We start from the raw sequence: 14,814 nt of genomic DNA on the forward strand, positions 1-14,814 counted from the left end.
CCATCTCCCCATCTCCCCCTATCTTCCCCATCTCCCCCTATCTTCCCCATCTCCCCATCTCCCCCTATCTTTCCCATCTCCCCCTATCTTCCCCATCTCCCCCTATCTTCCCCATCTCCCCCTATCTTCCCCATCTCCCTATCTTCCCCATCTCCTCCATCTCCCCCTATCTCCCCCTATCTCCCCCATTTTTCCCATCTCCCCCTATCTTCCCCATCTCCCCCTATCTTCCCCATCTCTTCATCTCCCCATATCTTTCCCATCTCCCCCTATCTCCCCCACCTCCCCCTATCTTCCCCACCTCCCCTATCTTCCCCACCTCCCCTATCTTCCCCATCTCCTCCATCTCCCCCTATCTCCCCCTATCTCCCCCAATCTCCCCCATTTTTCCCATCTCCCCCTATCTTCCCCATCTCCCCATCTCCCCCATGTCCCCCTATCTCCCCCACCTCCCCCTATCTTCCCCATCTCCCCATCTCCCCCTATCTTCCCTATCTTCCCCATCTTCCCCATCTTCCCCATCTTCCCCATCTTCCCCATCTCCTCCTATCTTCCCTATCTTCCCCATCTCCTCCATCTCCCCCTATCTTCCCTATCTCCCCCATCTCCCCCCCACCTCCCCCATCTCCCCCCACCCCACATAACACTCACACGCACACACACACAGTTTCACAGTGTGCTCACTAGCATGTCAGAAAACCTGATACTTTGAGTAGGAAATGATACAGATCATTTAAATGCAAAGGGATTTAACGTGTTTTTCCAGACCTGACCCAACTTTGCATCAGTGCAAAAGAATTTCTTTTCATATGGGCATTTTGATTAATGATTTAAAACTTTCAAGTCTGAAAGCTGGAAAGACATTCATGTACATTGAATATAAAATGGTGAGAATGTAGAGCACACATATTTTCAAGAAATATAGATTATTCTCATTTCTGTGAACAGCAGAGGGATCTGTTTAAACTGGACCCTACCTGGTGCTAAATGCTGTCAAAATGGGCCATCCCCACAATGAGCAGATGCCAGGGACTTGAAATCGGAATGGTCTGGGCAGTGTTCCATCTCTCCTTCAGAAGCATCTTATGGTATCAAAACCTAACACCAGAGACAGATGGAAACTGGAACTCAGGTTTCAGATCTTGTTCAAAGGACAGGAGTTGCCGAATAGAAAAGTGTTAGATTTAGAACACCTGTAATCAGTTAAATGGATGAGGGAAAGTTTTATTAAATAATGAAAAGAATAGAAAAGTTAGTGATTCCTTAGGAGTTTAACCATGGTTAAAAGCACGCAAGCAAGCATATATATGAAGGTGTGTGTATGTGTGACATGTCACGGTATTTTGGCAAAGTTATCTGACATATAGGGTCTTAGATATTTGAGGCTTAATTAGTACTGAATATGCAAAGGTTACAGCCCAAACTGGAATATTATTGTCAGACAATTTTAAGTTAACTCTAAGTTAAGTAGTTGTTCATTGTGATTGAAAATATTTATAGGATACATAAATATGTTTCATCATAAATACAAAACAGCATAAATGAATTTTCTTTGACGATTTAGATTGTTCTTGTGGCTTTTGGACAGCACCTTAAACGTGAGTTATACCTGTCTGATACCTTTGATTGAGGGTTATTATTTGGCTGAAACTTGATACTAGTAATCTAGTGATAGCTTAAAATGACAAAAGAAAACCAATATGAACTTGACTATTGCAGAAAAATGTGGTTTATTGAAATTCCCATTTATATGATTTCAAAACTTTGTTGTTTTATGTCTCCCTGTAAAACTTTTCTCTACAGCCATATTTCCAAAACTGTGACAGGCAAAGCATTGATTCCCTGCATTGTTATATGGATTCAACTATTCAGCTCACAGAAATTAGGGGATATTTCTAAATGAATAGGAAGCGATAAAGAAAGAAGCATTTGAGTTTTCTTTTATTAAACAAGAACATCAGAAAAGCAAGTGACAAGTCAAAGAAAGTTTGATTATGCAAATGAGATTCAAAACCAACTTTTATTTCATTGGTGAAAATGCACTATATAAACGGCTGAAAGTCCTGGAGTATCTGCCCATCCCCCGATCCCCTAACTTTTGTGAGCAGTTGATCTACTGTGGGACTTCTCAGAGCCTTTGACAGCACTGATACTCCTTGTGGCTCTTTTAGAGTGAGATTTAATATCTGATGTGTCCCAAGCCTATCTCACTGTACCAGCCTCCCTCTGTCCCTTTGTTTCCTGAATGGAATATCTACTATGGAAGACAGTTTGGGAAATAATACTCTAGCATTTTCTTATGGACTTTCTTATTTATCATCACAGCAGTCCTGAGGAACAGAAACAGTTCTTGCCTTTCAGATGACGGAGGAGCTGAGATACGCTCCAGAGTTCAGGCTGACACTGGGACCTGTTTCTCCTGATCAGTCACCCAGGGTTTTGTCTCTCTGGAGGCCTCCAGGTCAGGTTGGAGGCGCTGAGTCGTGCATGGCAGGGGTCTGTGCCGGCAGAGGGCTCATCTAGGCAGTATGGTGACCTGCTGTTCCTCTGCTATGGCTGGTGCACAGGGCTCCAGGGCCTCCTACAGAGTCCTTTCTAAATCTAGCAAGTTGCCAATGAGGCTAGGAGGGTTGCTTCTTCTGTAACTTCTTTGAAGTAAAGGTTTAGGCCGTGCCCCGCTCCCCCGGCACCCCCATTCCCACCCTGGGTATACTTTTAAATAGGAAAGCCAGCCGGATACTTAACTGTGGTTCACTCACGTTTTGCTTCCTGATTTTCATGCCATGTACTACTGTGTCATGTTTTGCTTTTTTTTTTTTTAATAGAAAGAAATTCAAGCCATGAGTCAGTGCAGCCATCCCAACGTAGTGACCTATTACACTTCTTTTGTGGTAAAAGATGAACTCTGGCTGGTCATGAAATTACTAAGTGGAGGTAAGTGGATTTTGCCATTGTTTTGTTTTCCTTCTGTGCAAACCAGCATAGTGAGGAGGATTTCAGATTTGATCCCTTTACTCCTATATTTAAAATTTTTGCTTGGTTCATTATATGCTTAGAGAATAAAGTCCAATTCAGCTTCACCTCTGGAATATGTATCCCCTTCTACCCTGGCCTTCATGGTGCGGGTTAGACTCCCTGAATTCCTTCTGCACGCTGACGTCTCTGTGCCTGCACGGGCGGCAGCCCCCTTCCTGCCCTTCCCTCGCCGTGTGGGCAAGTCCTGAAAGGCCCCCTCCTCTTTGCAGCTATCCCTTACTCTCTTCAAAAAAGTTAACCAGTCCTTCCTCTTTAAACCCTTTGTTTTTTAAAATTATTCAAGTCCTTACCATGTTGCAGTATAAATGACTTCAGGGCTGTCAGCGCAGAGCTGTGGCGGTGGAGCCCTCTGTAGCTGTGCTGCCCAGTTCTGCAGGTCGCATGGGCTCTCGAGCACTTGACATGTGGCTGGTATTACTGAGGGACTGAATTTCTACTCCGTTTCAATTAGCTTATATTTAAATGACTCAGGTGGCTAGTGGCTATGGTGATGGACAGCGCCAATTTAGATTATGGACTTTGTGAAGAAAGCAGTCTAATGCACCTCTTACTCATTGAACCTGGTACCCAGTGGGTGCTCAGTAAATGTCTCAATTGAAATGGTGAGAGACTTTCTGTGTGCTAAATTATTTGCATTGTTGATCCAGAGTGGCTGTATTTTCATCACGTTTGCGTTTGGGCAGGGAAAGGAGCTTTCCCTCCTAGCTTTAGAGCACTGAAGTTATAAAAGCCACGGGCAATATAATTTATAAAGCACTTTTGCATTCCTGTATTTTATTTCTTTTAATCTTTTAACATCGCTAATTGTTTAGGGATGATATGATAACCATTAACTCTGTGGCTAGATCCTGTTCAAGGCAACTTACTTGCCCTATTTCATTTAATGTGGACAATGTCCCTGAATGGCAGGTGTCAGCATCCCTGCTTTTCATAAAGTACACTGATGCTCAAGAGAGTTCAGCAGCTAGCCCCAGGTCACACACACAGTACTTGTTAGTGCTGGAATTTGTGACGGTAGGACCTGTTGGCTTAAAAGCAACTCTGGAAGTATTACACTTTCATTTTCCAGACCCAACAGCTGAAACTTAGAAAGCGTAACTGATTTCCTCCATAGCATCCAGCATACCTCCTTTCCTCGTGCGGTCTCAATCCAGTGTTGCTTGCTGTAGGTCCTCCTGAGACAGGGAGCTGAGGAGCAGAGGAGAACGCTCGTGGTGCCTGGTGCAGTCCACACTGGCTTTGCAGAACTCAGGTTGTAGAGCCTGTTTTTATCTGCAGACCCATGTCCAGCTAAGGCTGGATCATGGAGGCATTTTAATTTTTTTGAAAAAGTATCTCGGATCAAACAGAACCCAGAAAGAAGATGACGAATGCCTCGGAATTGCCCGCGTCTGCTCGTGTGGGTCTCAGGGGGGAGCCTGGGGGCTCCCAGCTCGGTTCTGTTCCCAGCTTGTCAGTGCTATTCGTCATTGTTTCCTAGAGTGCCTGGCTGGTTTTTAATTAAAAAGTGAAAGAAAAAAAGCAAAAGGAACACTGTTGGAGCCAGACCACAGCATAGAGTGCCAGGCCTGCTTCTTGGTTCTTTGGAGGATGGCACTTTATCAGTAAGACATCTTAACCTGGTGTCTCCTTGTGGGGTCCACCAGCAGTGAGGAAGCGAGAAATTCTGGTGACCTGGGACCCTGGATAGCCCCACATACTCTGTTCAAGCTGAGGATTGTACTTCCTTTGTTTATTTTTATCCCAGTTAACCTTTTCTAAGCCTGAGAATATCCCCTGTCCACTTTCCTGAGGACTTGATAGACAATTTCATTGGCTTTTTAAAAGAAGGCAGTTGAGTCTCCGGGGGTGTTGTGGGTGAGAGGAACAGGTTCAGACAGCTTTCTACATGGGGAGGGGACGTGGGCGGACAGGGTCTCCTGCCCAGTGCTGCTTCAGCAGGCCTGAGCTGGACAGTGCCCGGCATGCTGTTCCCTCATAAAATAAAAATAAAATGATTTTGGAAATAAAATTTTCTGAGTGATTCAAAAATCCAAGAATCAAAAAACAAATGTTTTATTTCTCTCTGAGGTAGAAAATGTGCATTTGTTTTCTTCTGTAATATTTAATCACGTCAAATCTCTCCAGGGGGTGGGTGGGTAGTCTGGCGTACTAATATCTGGTGGGGAAACTCAGTCCTCTCAATGAATCACTGACAGCCCAGAGCCAGATTCAGGTCCTGAGGTAAGCCATTTGTTAACTCCTTAGAAATGTTGAACCCTCAGGTAATTATGGTTTTTAAAATGACCTGGGGGTTAGGAATATTAATTAATATGTGTTGAAACATGAATTCACAGTGCCAGTGATATTAATCTGTTTATTCTACCAGAGTACTGTGTATTCATTTCTTTATTATAAAAGCAAGTACATCAAGCACCGAACAAGTAAAAATAAAGATGTCTAGAGTCACAGAAAGGAATCTTCTGGTTATAAGCTGGGCCTAGAGGCAGCACACCTTTGTGGTCCCCTCCTGCCTGTGTTACAGATGTCACAGAAAAGCTGTGCCGCTCGCTCTGACAAGTGGGCTGCTGCCTCTCTTCTGGCCTTGCAGACTTGCATTTAGTGCATCTGGGCATGGGCGGCATGCAGTTGTTCACGTGCCTTGGGAATAATTGTGTTAACCAAATTTTTTTTATCTCCTTATTTAGTTTTCTAAGTGGGGAGCCCTGTTTTGGAAATGTAATGAAGATACTTAACCAGTCTTTTCAAACCTTTTGTTCTGTCCACTTAGGTTCAATGTTGGATATCATAAAATACATTGTCAGCCGAGGAGAACATAAGAACGGAGTTCTGGAAGAGGCAATAATAGCAACAATTCTTAAAGAGGTTTTGGAAGGCTTAGACTATCTACACAGAAATGGTCAGATTCACAGGTATGACTGACCTCTTACAAAGATGTTTAAATTCAGCTGTATCTTTAGTCCTAGTTAGTAAATAATATTAAGGAAAGACATATGGCTGGTAGGTAGGTATTGGCATTATCTCCAACTTAGGCTAAAGAGATGGGGGTTGGGGGAAAGTACATAAAAAGCACATAAAGTAAATTTTGATGAATTATATTGGTGTCTTCAGAATTGGTTTAACTGCATTTACTGAAGTTAAGAACCGAATATAAAAAGTACTGAGTGGATTCATTAAAAAACTGAAGTTAACATATATGCTCATCCGGACTAAATATCATTTCTAACTTTCTAATACAGGCAAGAGTGTTTTAGACATTATAACATGTTCATTATTTTTGACACGATGGTGAGAGGGAGGGAGGGAGGAGGCACTAATTTAATTTTCTTTGTGACATAAAATGCCATTTTAGGTAGCCAATCTGCATAAAATATAGTATGAGCACCTGGGGTTTTGAATGGGTTAAGGTTACTTGAGCTCGTAGGAAGAGTTGCAAGTAAATGATCATTTACCAGTAATACTAATATTTTAATTTCACTACCCTGAACCATAAGTGAGCTATTTACTTTTTTGCTTTCTTTCTCTTTTTCTTTTATTTTTAGAGTGACAGACAGAGAGCCAGGAAGGGAGAGCCATGAAAAGCATCAACTCATAGTTGCGAGAATTTAGTTGTTCATTGATTGCTTCTCATATATGCCTTGACTAGGGGACTCCAGCCAAGCCAGTGACCCCTTGCTCAAGCCAGTGACCGTGGGCTCAAGTCAGCAACCTTTGAGTTAAAGCCAGTGACCATGAGGTCATGTTGATGTTCCCACACTCAAGCTGGTGACCCCATGCTCAAGCCGGTGACCTTAGGGTTTCAAACCTGGGACCTCAGCGTCCAGGTTACCACTCTGTCCACTGTGTGCCACCCCTGGTCAGGCTGTGCTTTCTTTTAGTAATTAGAAAAAATACTACTTTAGAAATCAAACTTACACATTGTCTTTTTTCGTTCTCCTAAGTGTTAAGATTACTGAGCTCATTTCTATATAATGAAGAAAGGTATTATAGAAAACATATTTAGTGTTCATAGTATCTCCCCAGAGGAGAGATTGATCAAAACAATTGTTTAAGAAGCTGATAGGACTGATTTCGAATTACACCACAGACAAATTTAAGTGGAAATAAAACAGCTTTCATAAGTTGGGCTTTAATTCTTGATAAAATGATTGTATTGTGAGTATATGGACAGTTTCTAACTGTAATAAAATAATCTACTCACTGTTGATTTAATTAAATCTGGATTATGATTTCACATAAAATATTTGTTACTAAGATCTTAACCATTTCCCAGGAGCAAACCATAAAATCATATGTATCTTGTAATTTTTAAAATCTGTGATATAATTTTAGTATCTATAAAATAAGGTCAAATAGTTGCATTGTATGATGTGCTTGAAAACCTCCCTGGATGAATTAATATAATATCTGTACTGCACAATTCATTCTCCATTTTTTTTCTAATAGGGATTTGAAAGCTGGTAATATTCTTCTGGGTGAGGATGGTTCAGTACAAATAGCAGGTAAAGCTGATAAAGATAAAAAATTCTTTCTTGTTTACAGAAGTGTTACATTTTCAAGTAATATGGACTTATTCCTATGAAATGAATAAATGCATGTAATCTCTTTTAAAAGTGTATCTGGGCTGCCATGTTAGAATGTTTGGTTCTTAGGCCTAACACATTTTCCTATCATGATAAATCTTGCTTAGCTCTTGTAAATGTATTTTAGAACATAGCCCTTTGAAAAAGAACAATTTTACTTTTACTTTTATTTTCTACATTTTAGAGTGAATAATGGCAATATTTATATAACTTCAAGAAAAGCACTTTGAGAGTTTTTTTGATGAGTTTCAGGATTTAAAACATTGTGTACATTAATTTAAAACCTTTTCATTTCTGAAGAGGTGTCTGAAAGAATTCTGAGCTCTTAAAACCTAGGGCTTACTTTTCTCTTAAATTTGACCCTGCCTGGCTATTCTTGACAGTTGTTTGGCATGTAGACAAGAAATAGCTACTGAGTGAATGCATTAGACAAGCCCCTTCTATGTATAGAAGCTCTCATTTTGTTAACACTTCTCGAGTAGCCTGAATATCGTGGGGTAATGTGGCCATATCCATGTCGACTCTTGTTTTACCCCATGTCCATGAAGGTCTGTCTCAGCGGTCTTCTCGGCTCTCAGTGCTTGTGGCACTTTTGGCTGGACATTCCTTCCCTGTAATGGATTGCTCCTGTCACTGAATGCTGTTCAGCCTTCTGGCTCCAGGCATTAACTATGACTAGCAGCATCCTTGGTGAGAGTCACTGACCTGACATCTATTGAAGAATGCTAAAGTTTGCCCCAAATGTTGCATCGGCCTACCGTGCTGCTTTGTGAGTTGGAGTGGAAGAACCTTATTTTTTTTAGCTATTTTTTTATAGGTTTAGAGTTTTCACATGAATTTAATTATTGGATCAACATTAATCATGGTCTTTGGTCCCAGTCTTGTTTCTAGACAAATCTAAGGGTTTGGGGTTATTATGAGAAATGCGAGAATTTCAGCAGAAAACAAACACACACCCAACACAAATGATAAGCTTTGCGTCATCATTTTGGTTTATTGTTGGTCCCGTTCTGCTTTGTGCATAACCTTTATAACATTTTGAATTTTAAACCATAAAGTCTGACCTAATAAAAGAAATGAAAGGAAATAACTCAGTAAACTTAATGAATTTTCAGTAGTCAAAGCCATTTTTTAACTTCTTGTTATGAAGATTTTCAAGCAGAGTTCAAAGTAGAAAGAAGATTGGTAAGAACCTTTTTGAACCATCACTTGGTTTTAATAGTTATCTGTCTTTGACTATTCTTGATTCATCTATCTTCTCCTTTCCTACTTTGGTGATTCTTATTAGCAAAGCTGAATTTTGTTCTTGAGGCATCCAAGTTAGTGCTTATGTATGCATATCTTGTCCTCGTTCTAAAAAGTGGCCCTAATTCCACAGAGTAGGGGCAGTTTGAAAAAAACAAAAAACAAAACCCCTTCAGCTAAACAAGTAAAAACTGAAAAAAATTTGTGGACAAAAGCTTTAAACTGTCAGTACCAGATTAGTTTAGTTGTTAGGAGTACAAACTGTGGGATCATCAGGCTTGGCTGAAATTCCTGGGTCATCACTCAAGCTCTTTGACCTTGGTCAAGCTACCTGACCTCCTAAAGACTCAGTTTCCTTAAAGGGGAATACAAATATAACCCACACCATCATTTTTTTTTATGAAATCAAATGAGCCTCTTTATACCCATTGACCTTGATAGTGGCGGTATCCATATAATAGGCACATGGTAGAATATCAGTAGCTTTTGCTGTACTGCAGCTGTTCCTGGTACTTGTAATAGTACTGCTGCTGTCACTGTTACCACTACTGTTACTACACCCAGCGGGATCACACTGACTCTCCCTGGCACTCGAGGGATCATTGGAACCTCAAATTTGTCTCCTAAGAGGTTCAACTCTGAGGGGCTTTATGAGGTATAAAAAGGTAGTGCTTACTAATTATGGAAATTAGAAGTTAACTTGTCATTAATCTTGCTCTAAGCTGATAAGTACAAATAACTTTTTGTTATGTAGTAAAATGATCATTAGTCACTAAGAGGATCACAATAGCAGTGAAACGTGGAGGTGGGTCAGCCCCTGCCCGCTGTTGCCACTTGGTACCCTGCCAGTCAGCTCGTCCCTGTCATTATTCCTGTCAGGTCAATGACTCGAGCTCCTTCTCTGGGTCTCTGGTGCACACTGCCTTTTTTTTCAGTTAAGATCCTGGGGAGGTAAGATATCCTGACCTTTTCTTTCCCTCTCAGGACTTTTGTTTTTTTGCTCACCGTAGGTGGTGGTGCTGAGTGTAACTTGGTCCGCACTTGCTCTGTGAAGGCTGCGGGTTGAGAAGGGCATGTGCAGAAAGCCAGCACCGGGCTTGTGAGGATTAAGCGAGTCAGTGTCAAGTGATTAGAACAATGCCTGGCACGTAGTAAGGACTTTGTGTACTGCCACTCTGGGCTTGCCTTGGGACCCTTTTTGTGCCTGTGACCTTGACCTCACGCTTGGGTAATAAATACCATGCATTGCAATTACCATTCCCAGATGCATAGCAGTGGCTTAACGGGCATTTAAATTGCAGTCTACATCTCTGGAACCATAACTTTGGAGAATTCACATTTAATTTTCTTCATATTCTCGGACCTGAGCACAGCATTGAATACAGAATTTAAGTTATTTATTTTTGTTTTAACTATAAAATAGGATTATTGTTTATAAAACATTTGGAATATTTCTTTGGAAAAGGCAGATGCTGCTGCTCTCCTTTTTTTTATAGGATTTGACTCCTTGGTCAGCACTTGGTCACTGCACAGAAACTGCCTGGAGTCTGGGGGAGTTGTGCTGGGTGAAGTGGAGGCGTTGAGAGTGGAGACTCACAGGGACAGCAGAGCTAGACCGTCTCCGTGTTGCTCCCTGCTGTGTTGGAACAACAGCTCACTGCTCTCACTCAGACTGTTTGAGCTCTCTTCCTTTTATATCTTTATGCTCGTTAGGCCTTGTATTTTGAAATAAAGTTAAGCAGGGAAGAAGTTTGTATTTATTCCTTAGAATATAATGCTTGATTACCTTATGAGTATTATCATGAGCATTGGTTTTAAAAAGAATATTTTAGCTATTCTGACAGAAAACAATTTTTATTTAAAAAATTACTCTCCCGCCTGACCAGGCGGTGGCGCAGTCGATAGAGCGTCGGACTGGGATGCAGAAGACCCAGGTTTGAGACCCCGAGATCCCCAGCTTGAGCGTGGGCTCATCTGGTTTGAGCAAAGCTCACCAGCTTGGACCCAAGGTCGCTGGCTCGAGCAAGGGGTGACTCGGTCTGCTGAAGGCCTGCGGTCAAGGCACATATGAGAAAGCAATCAATGAACAACTAAGGTGTCGCAACGAAAAACTGATGATTGATGCTTCTCATCTCTCCCCATTCCTATCTGTCTGTCCCTATCTATCCCTCTCTCTGACTCTCTCTCTGTCTCTGAAAAAAAAAAATTACTCTCTCTATATACATATATTTCCTTTCTCGAGCTTTTTGTTAGAAAAAAGAAAATTAAGGGGCCTGGTTCAAACCACAAAAAATTCCCACCTTATTATGCAGCCAACAAGCGAGAATAAGGCTAATATTCTTGGTTCTATTTCCAATGGTACAAATTCGTGGAAATGATACACAGTTTTAGTGACTGTGGATACAAAATCGGAAACAAGTGCATTCTGAGTGTTTCCTGCATGCCAGGCCAGGGTCTGTGTGCTGACGCTTTGTGACTCATTCAGTCTGTACCACAGCCCCATGGGAAATACTATTTTCATACCCATTTTATGGATTAGAAGCCAAGGTTCAGAGAGGGGAAGGTAGTTGCCTAGGTCACATGTAGAAGATTCGGGCAGTTCAGCTCCAGAGCCTGTGACCCCACCTCTGTGGGATTTCTAGGAAGAGAATCCCTAATTCCAGTTTTGGCTGGAAGACCAACCAGTAAGCCATCACTAACTCTTCTACAACTCTCTGTAAATTGCTTTAATTTTGGGTTAGAAAACATATTCAGCACATTTCCTCTCTTTTTCAAGTTGTGACACAGCATCATTTATAAGGTTTTAGGAGAAGCAATCATCTTACAATCATTATAGGTGTCATTTGGTGCAGAATTGAGCACTGTCGTGACACCACATTCCTTTAAAACTGGAAAACTTCAGGTTTAATGTAAGTGAATGAAAACCTGAGGACTGCCTCTGTGGAGTGTGAAAGAAAATGCTTTACTTCTTCTTCTGTACTAGGACAACCTGTGTGTGTGACTTCCCGGTAATAGCACTGGAGAGGGTGCCTTGGTAAGCACAGTTGTTTTGGCTGTAATATGTGATCGAAGGAGTGGCTCTTTGAAAGTCATGCCTTTCCCACGGCCTAGCATTTTTTTTTCCAGTTTGATGCTCTGTCATATTGTCAGGAAGAGCTTAGTGCTTTGTCTGGCAAGTGACTAAGCCTGCTTGTCCAGAATTAATGAGAGATGGTATCCTAAGCCAACAGAAATGCATACAAAACGGATACCTTTGTGGTGGTCACTACAGATAAATTTTTTTTTTTTTTTTTGCATTTTCTGAAGCTGGAAACAGGGAGAGACAGTCAGACAGACTCCCGCATGCGCCCGACCGGGATCCACCCAGCACGCCCACCAGGGGCGACGCTCTGCCCACCAGGGGGCGATGCTCTGCCCATCCTGGGTGTCGCCATGTTGCGACCAGAGCCACTCTAGCGCCTGAGGCAGAGGCCACAGAGCCATCCCCAGCGCCCAGGCCATCTTTGCTCCAATGGAGCCTTGGCTGCAGGAGGGGAAGAGAGAGAGAGGAAGGCGCGGCGGAGGGGTGGAGAAGCAAATGGGTGCTTCTCCTGTGTGCCCTGGCCGGGAATCAAACCCGGGTCCTCCGCACGCTAGGCCGACGCTCTACCGCTGAGCCAACCGGCCAGGGCCCAGATAAATTTTTTTAAGAGTCTTTTAAATAGTGACCCCTCTTAATGTACTGTGAAAGTGTTGCTTTCAAAACATTTCTAAAGAACTTTCTAGATGCATACTACTACGTTATATAAGGTGGACTTCATACTCCTCTTCACTTATATGCCTTTTAGGTGTGTGTATGCGTGAATCTGAATTTCCCATCCCCAGTTTTCCTAACAAGTCCAACCTGAGCTGAGCTGGGGCAGCCTAGAGCCCTAAGAAGTTGTCACCACATCTGTCTCACTGTATCTGGGGTCACAAGCACTAGGTTCTTCACTGTCTGAAGCACATGGGCATGCCTCGGGGTAGCATCCTGATTTTTTTGGGGGGGCAGATTATATCCTTAGTCAGACTTTGTGTTTCCAGCTTTAGTCTGAGTCTCAAACAACTTGAAAACCCTGTGGCTAGAACTTCTGCTGGAAAAACATGCAACTAGACTTAACTTGCTTCCAGCACTCAGATACTATTCTCAAGGAGCCAGAGGGAGGCGTGTAAGGTGGCGGAGGCTTTCTGCCCAGGGCTGCTGGGTTCCTTTGTTGTCCTTCTGTGCTCTTTGGGTCCAGACGAGTGCACTTGACGGAAGTGGAGGGAGTGTTTCTTGTGTTGCAGGGAAGACAGGTGGTGCTTCAAGCAGGTCATGTGGGCTCCTTGTATGCATTCGGAGCAGTGTCAGAGGATCTGAAAGTGCCTGTGGCATGCAGTCAAGGCGTGATGATGTCATCGTCTTTAGGAGTGTGTGGGCTCTGACACCAGACAGCTCCCTCTAACCCTGTAACCAAGATATTTAACCCTTCTGCACCTCAGCTTCCACTTCTGTGCAATGGGAAGATGCTAGAGGGTTAAAGGAATTAACACACATTTCTGTTTAGAATTAGATCACATTTTGTTTTGAAATGGGGGTGGTCTCTTTAATTGTTTAGACCGCTGTTACCTGGCAAGAAGGTGGCTAGGGAGGCCAGACTGAGCACCCCATCCGAGCTCCCGCCATATCATTATGCTCTTTCTCCTTCTTTACCCCTTCGATTCCCCTGATAGCACCGTAGTAAAAAAAAATCTACAATGCCTGTCTGACCGTGTAATTCCATGTTGTGAAGTTAAAAACCTTTGCTGATGAAATAAGGCTCCAGCTCCCACGCTGTTTTTCCCGACTCCTGCACCCGCGCCTTCTGCTTCCCCTCTTCGCAGCCCCCTTTCTTTAGCTGACTCACTCCTCCTTCTCGACTCAGTTCAGGGCAGTCTGATCTGGAGAAACCTTCCCCACCCTCTCTCTACTGCGCCCACCCTCACTACGTCCAGCACCTTACCCTGGTGGCTTGAAAGTAGCCACCTTTACACACTCCAACTAGATGGCCGTGACAGGGTATTGAAATGGGGTCTCCCATGTCGCCTCTTCCCTACGGATCTTGTACTTCTCAGGAGTAGACACTCCGTGGCGTTCATCTCAACACCTCCCGGTAGTGCCTGATACTTGGCAGGTGCTCCTGGGCTTTGGTCAGGGCGACTGGAACTGCAGGCATGCTGGACACCCTGTCCCGGCGGGCTGTGCACATGCGCATGCCTGACAGCGGCAGAGGAGGCGGGTGTAAGTCCCGGCTGAGAGTTCACACGAGCCAGAATATTTCAGTCTAAAAGAGGGAGGTGGGAATATTTACAGTATTTAGGTATGTATACTAGTGCACAGTGTCAAAGCTGTTGTTTTGTAACTAACACTTTTCAGCTCTGATTATAGGCGAGCTCTGCCTTCGCTGGCTGACGATGAAATGATTAATAATGTTAGGAAGAATGAAGCGGAGCACATGAATTGAGATGTTGTGTCCACTCAGAAAGCAGAGGACAAATACAGATGAAAACCTTTGGGGACTATAAGCCCTGGCTGGCTGGCTGGCTCGGTGGTAGAGCATTGGCCCAGCGTGTGGAAGTCTGGGTTTGATCCCTGGCCAGGGCACGCAGAAGAAGTGCCCATCTGCTTCTCCACCCCTCCCCCTCTCCTTTTTCTCTGTTGCTCTCTTCCCCTCCCACAGCCGAGGCTCCATTGGAGCAAAGTTGGCCCAGGCGCTGAGGATGGCTCTGTGGCCTCCACCTCAGGTGCTAGAATGGCTCTGGTTGCAATGGAGCAACGGCCCAGATGGGCAGAACATTGCCCCCTGGTGGACATGCCGGGTAGATCCCGGTCGTGCACTTGCAGGAGGAGTCTGTCTCTCTGCCTCCCTACTTCTCACTTCAGAAAAATATAAAAAACAAACCTTTGGGGACT

At 43.4% G+C, this 14,814-nt stretch overlaps 1 protein-coding gene across 4 annotated transcripts in view; it reads left to right on the top strand.

The window, feature by feature from the left end:
• Window positions 1–14,814, top strand: part of STK39 (serine/threonine kinase 39) — a 335,094-nt gene that overhangs the window by 76,076 nt on the left and 244,204 nt on the right. For all 4 annotated transcript variants that reach the window (XM_066279983.1, XM_066279985.1, XM_066279984.1 and 1 more), the window contains exons 3-5: window positions 2,826–2,934; window positions 5,807–5,948; window positions 7,483–7,538. In XM_066279983.1, the coding sequence (XP_066136080.1) occupies window positions 2,826–2,934; window positions 5,807–5,948; window positions 7,483–7,538 (307 nt within the window). The remainder of the gene's footprint in view (window positions 1–2,825; window positions 2,935–5,806; window positions 5,949–7,482; window positions 7,539–14,814) is intronic.

This window comes from Saccopteryx bilineata, chromosome 5 (assembly GCF_036850765.1).
Source record: "Saccopteryx bilineata isolate mSacBil1 chromosome 5, mSacBil1_pri_phased_curated, whole genome shotgun sequence".
In the NCBI taxonomy this organism is placed as follows: domain Eukaryota; kingdom Metazoa; phylum Chordata; class Mammalia; order Chiroptera; family Emballonuridae; genus Saccopteryx; species Saccopteryx bilineata.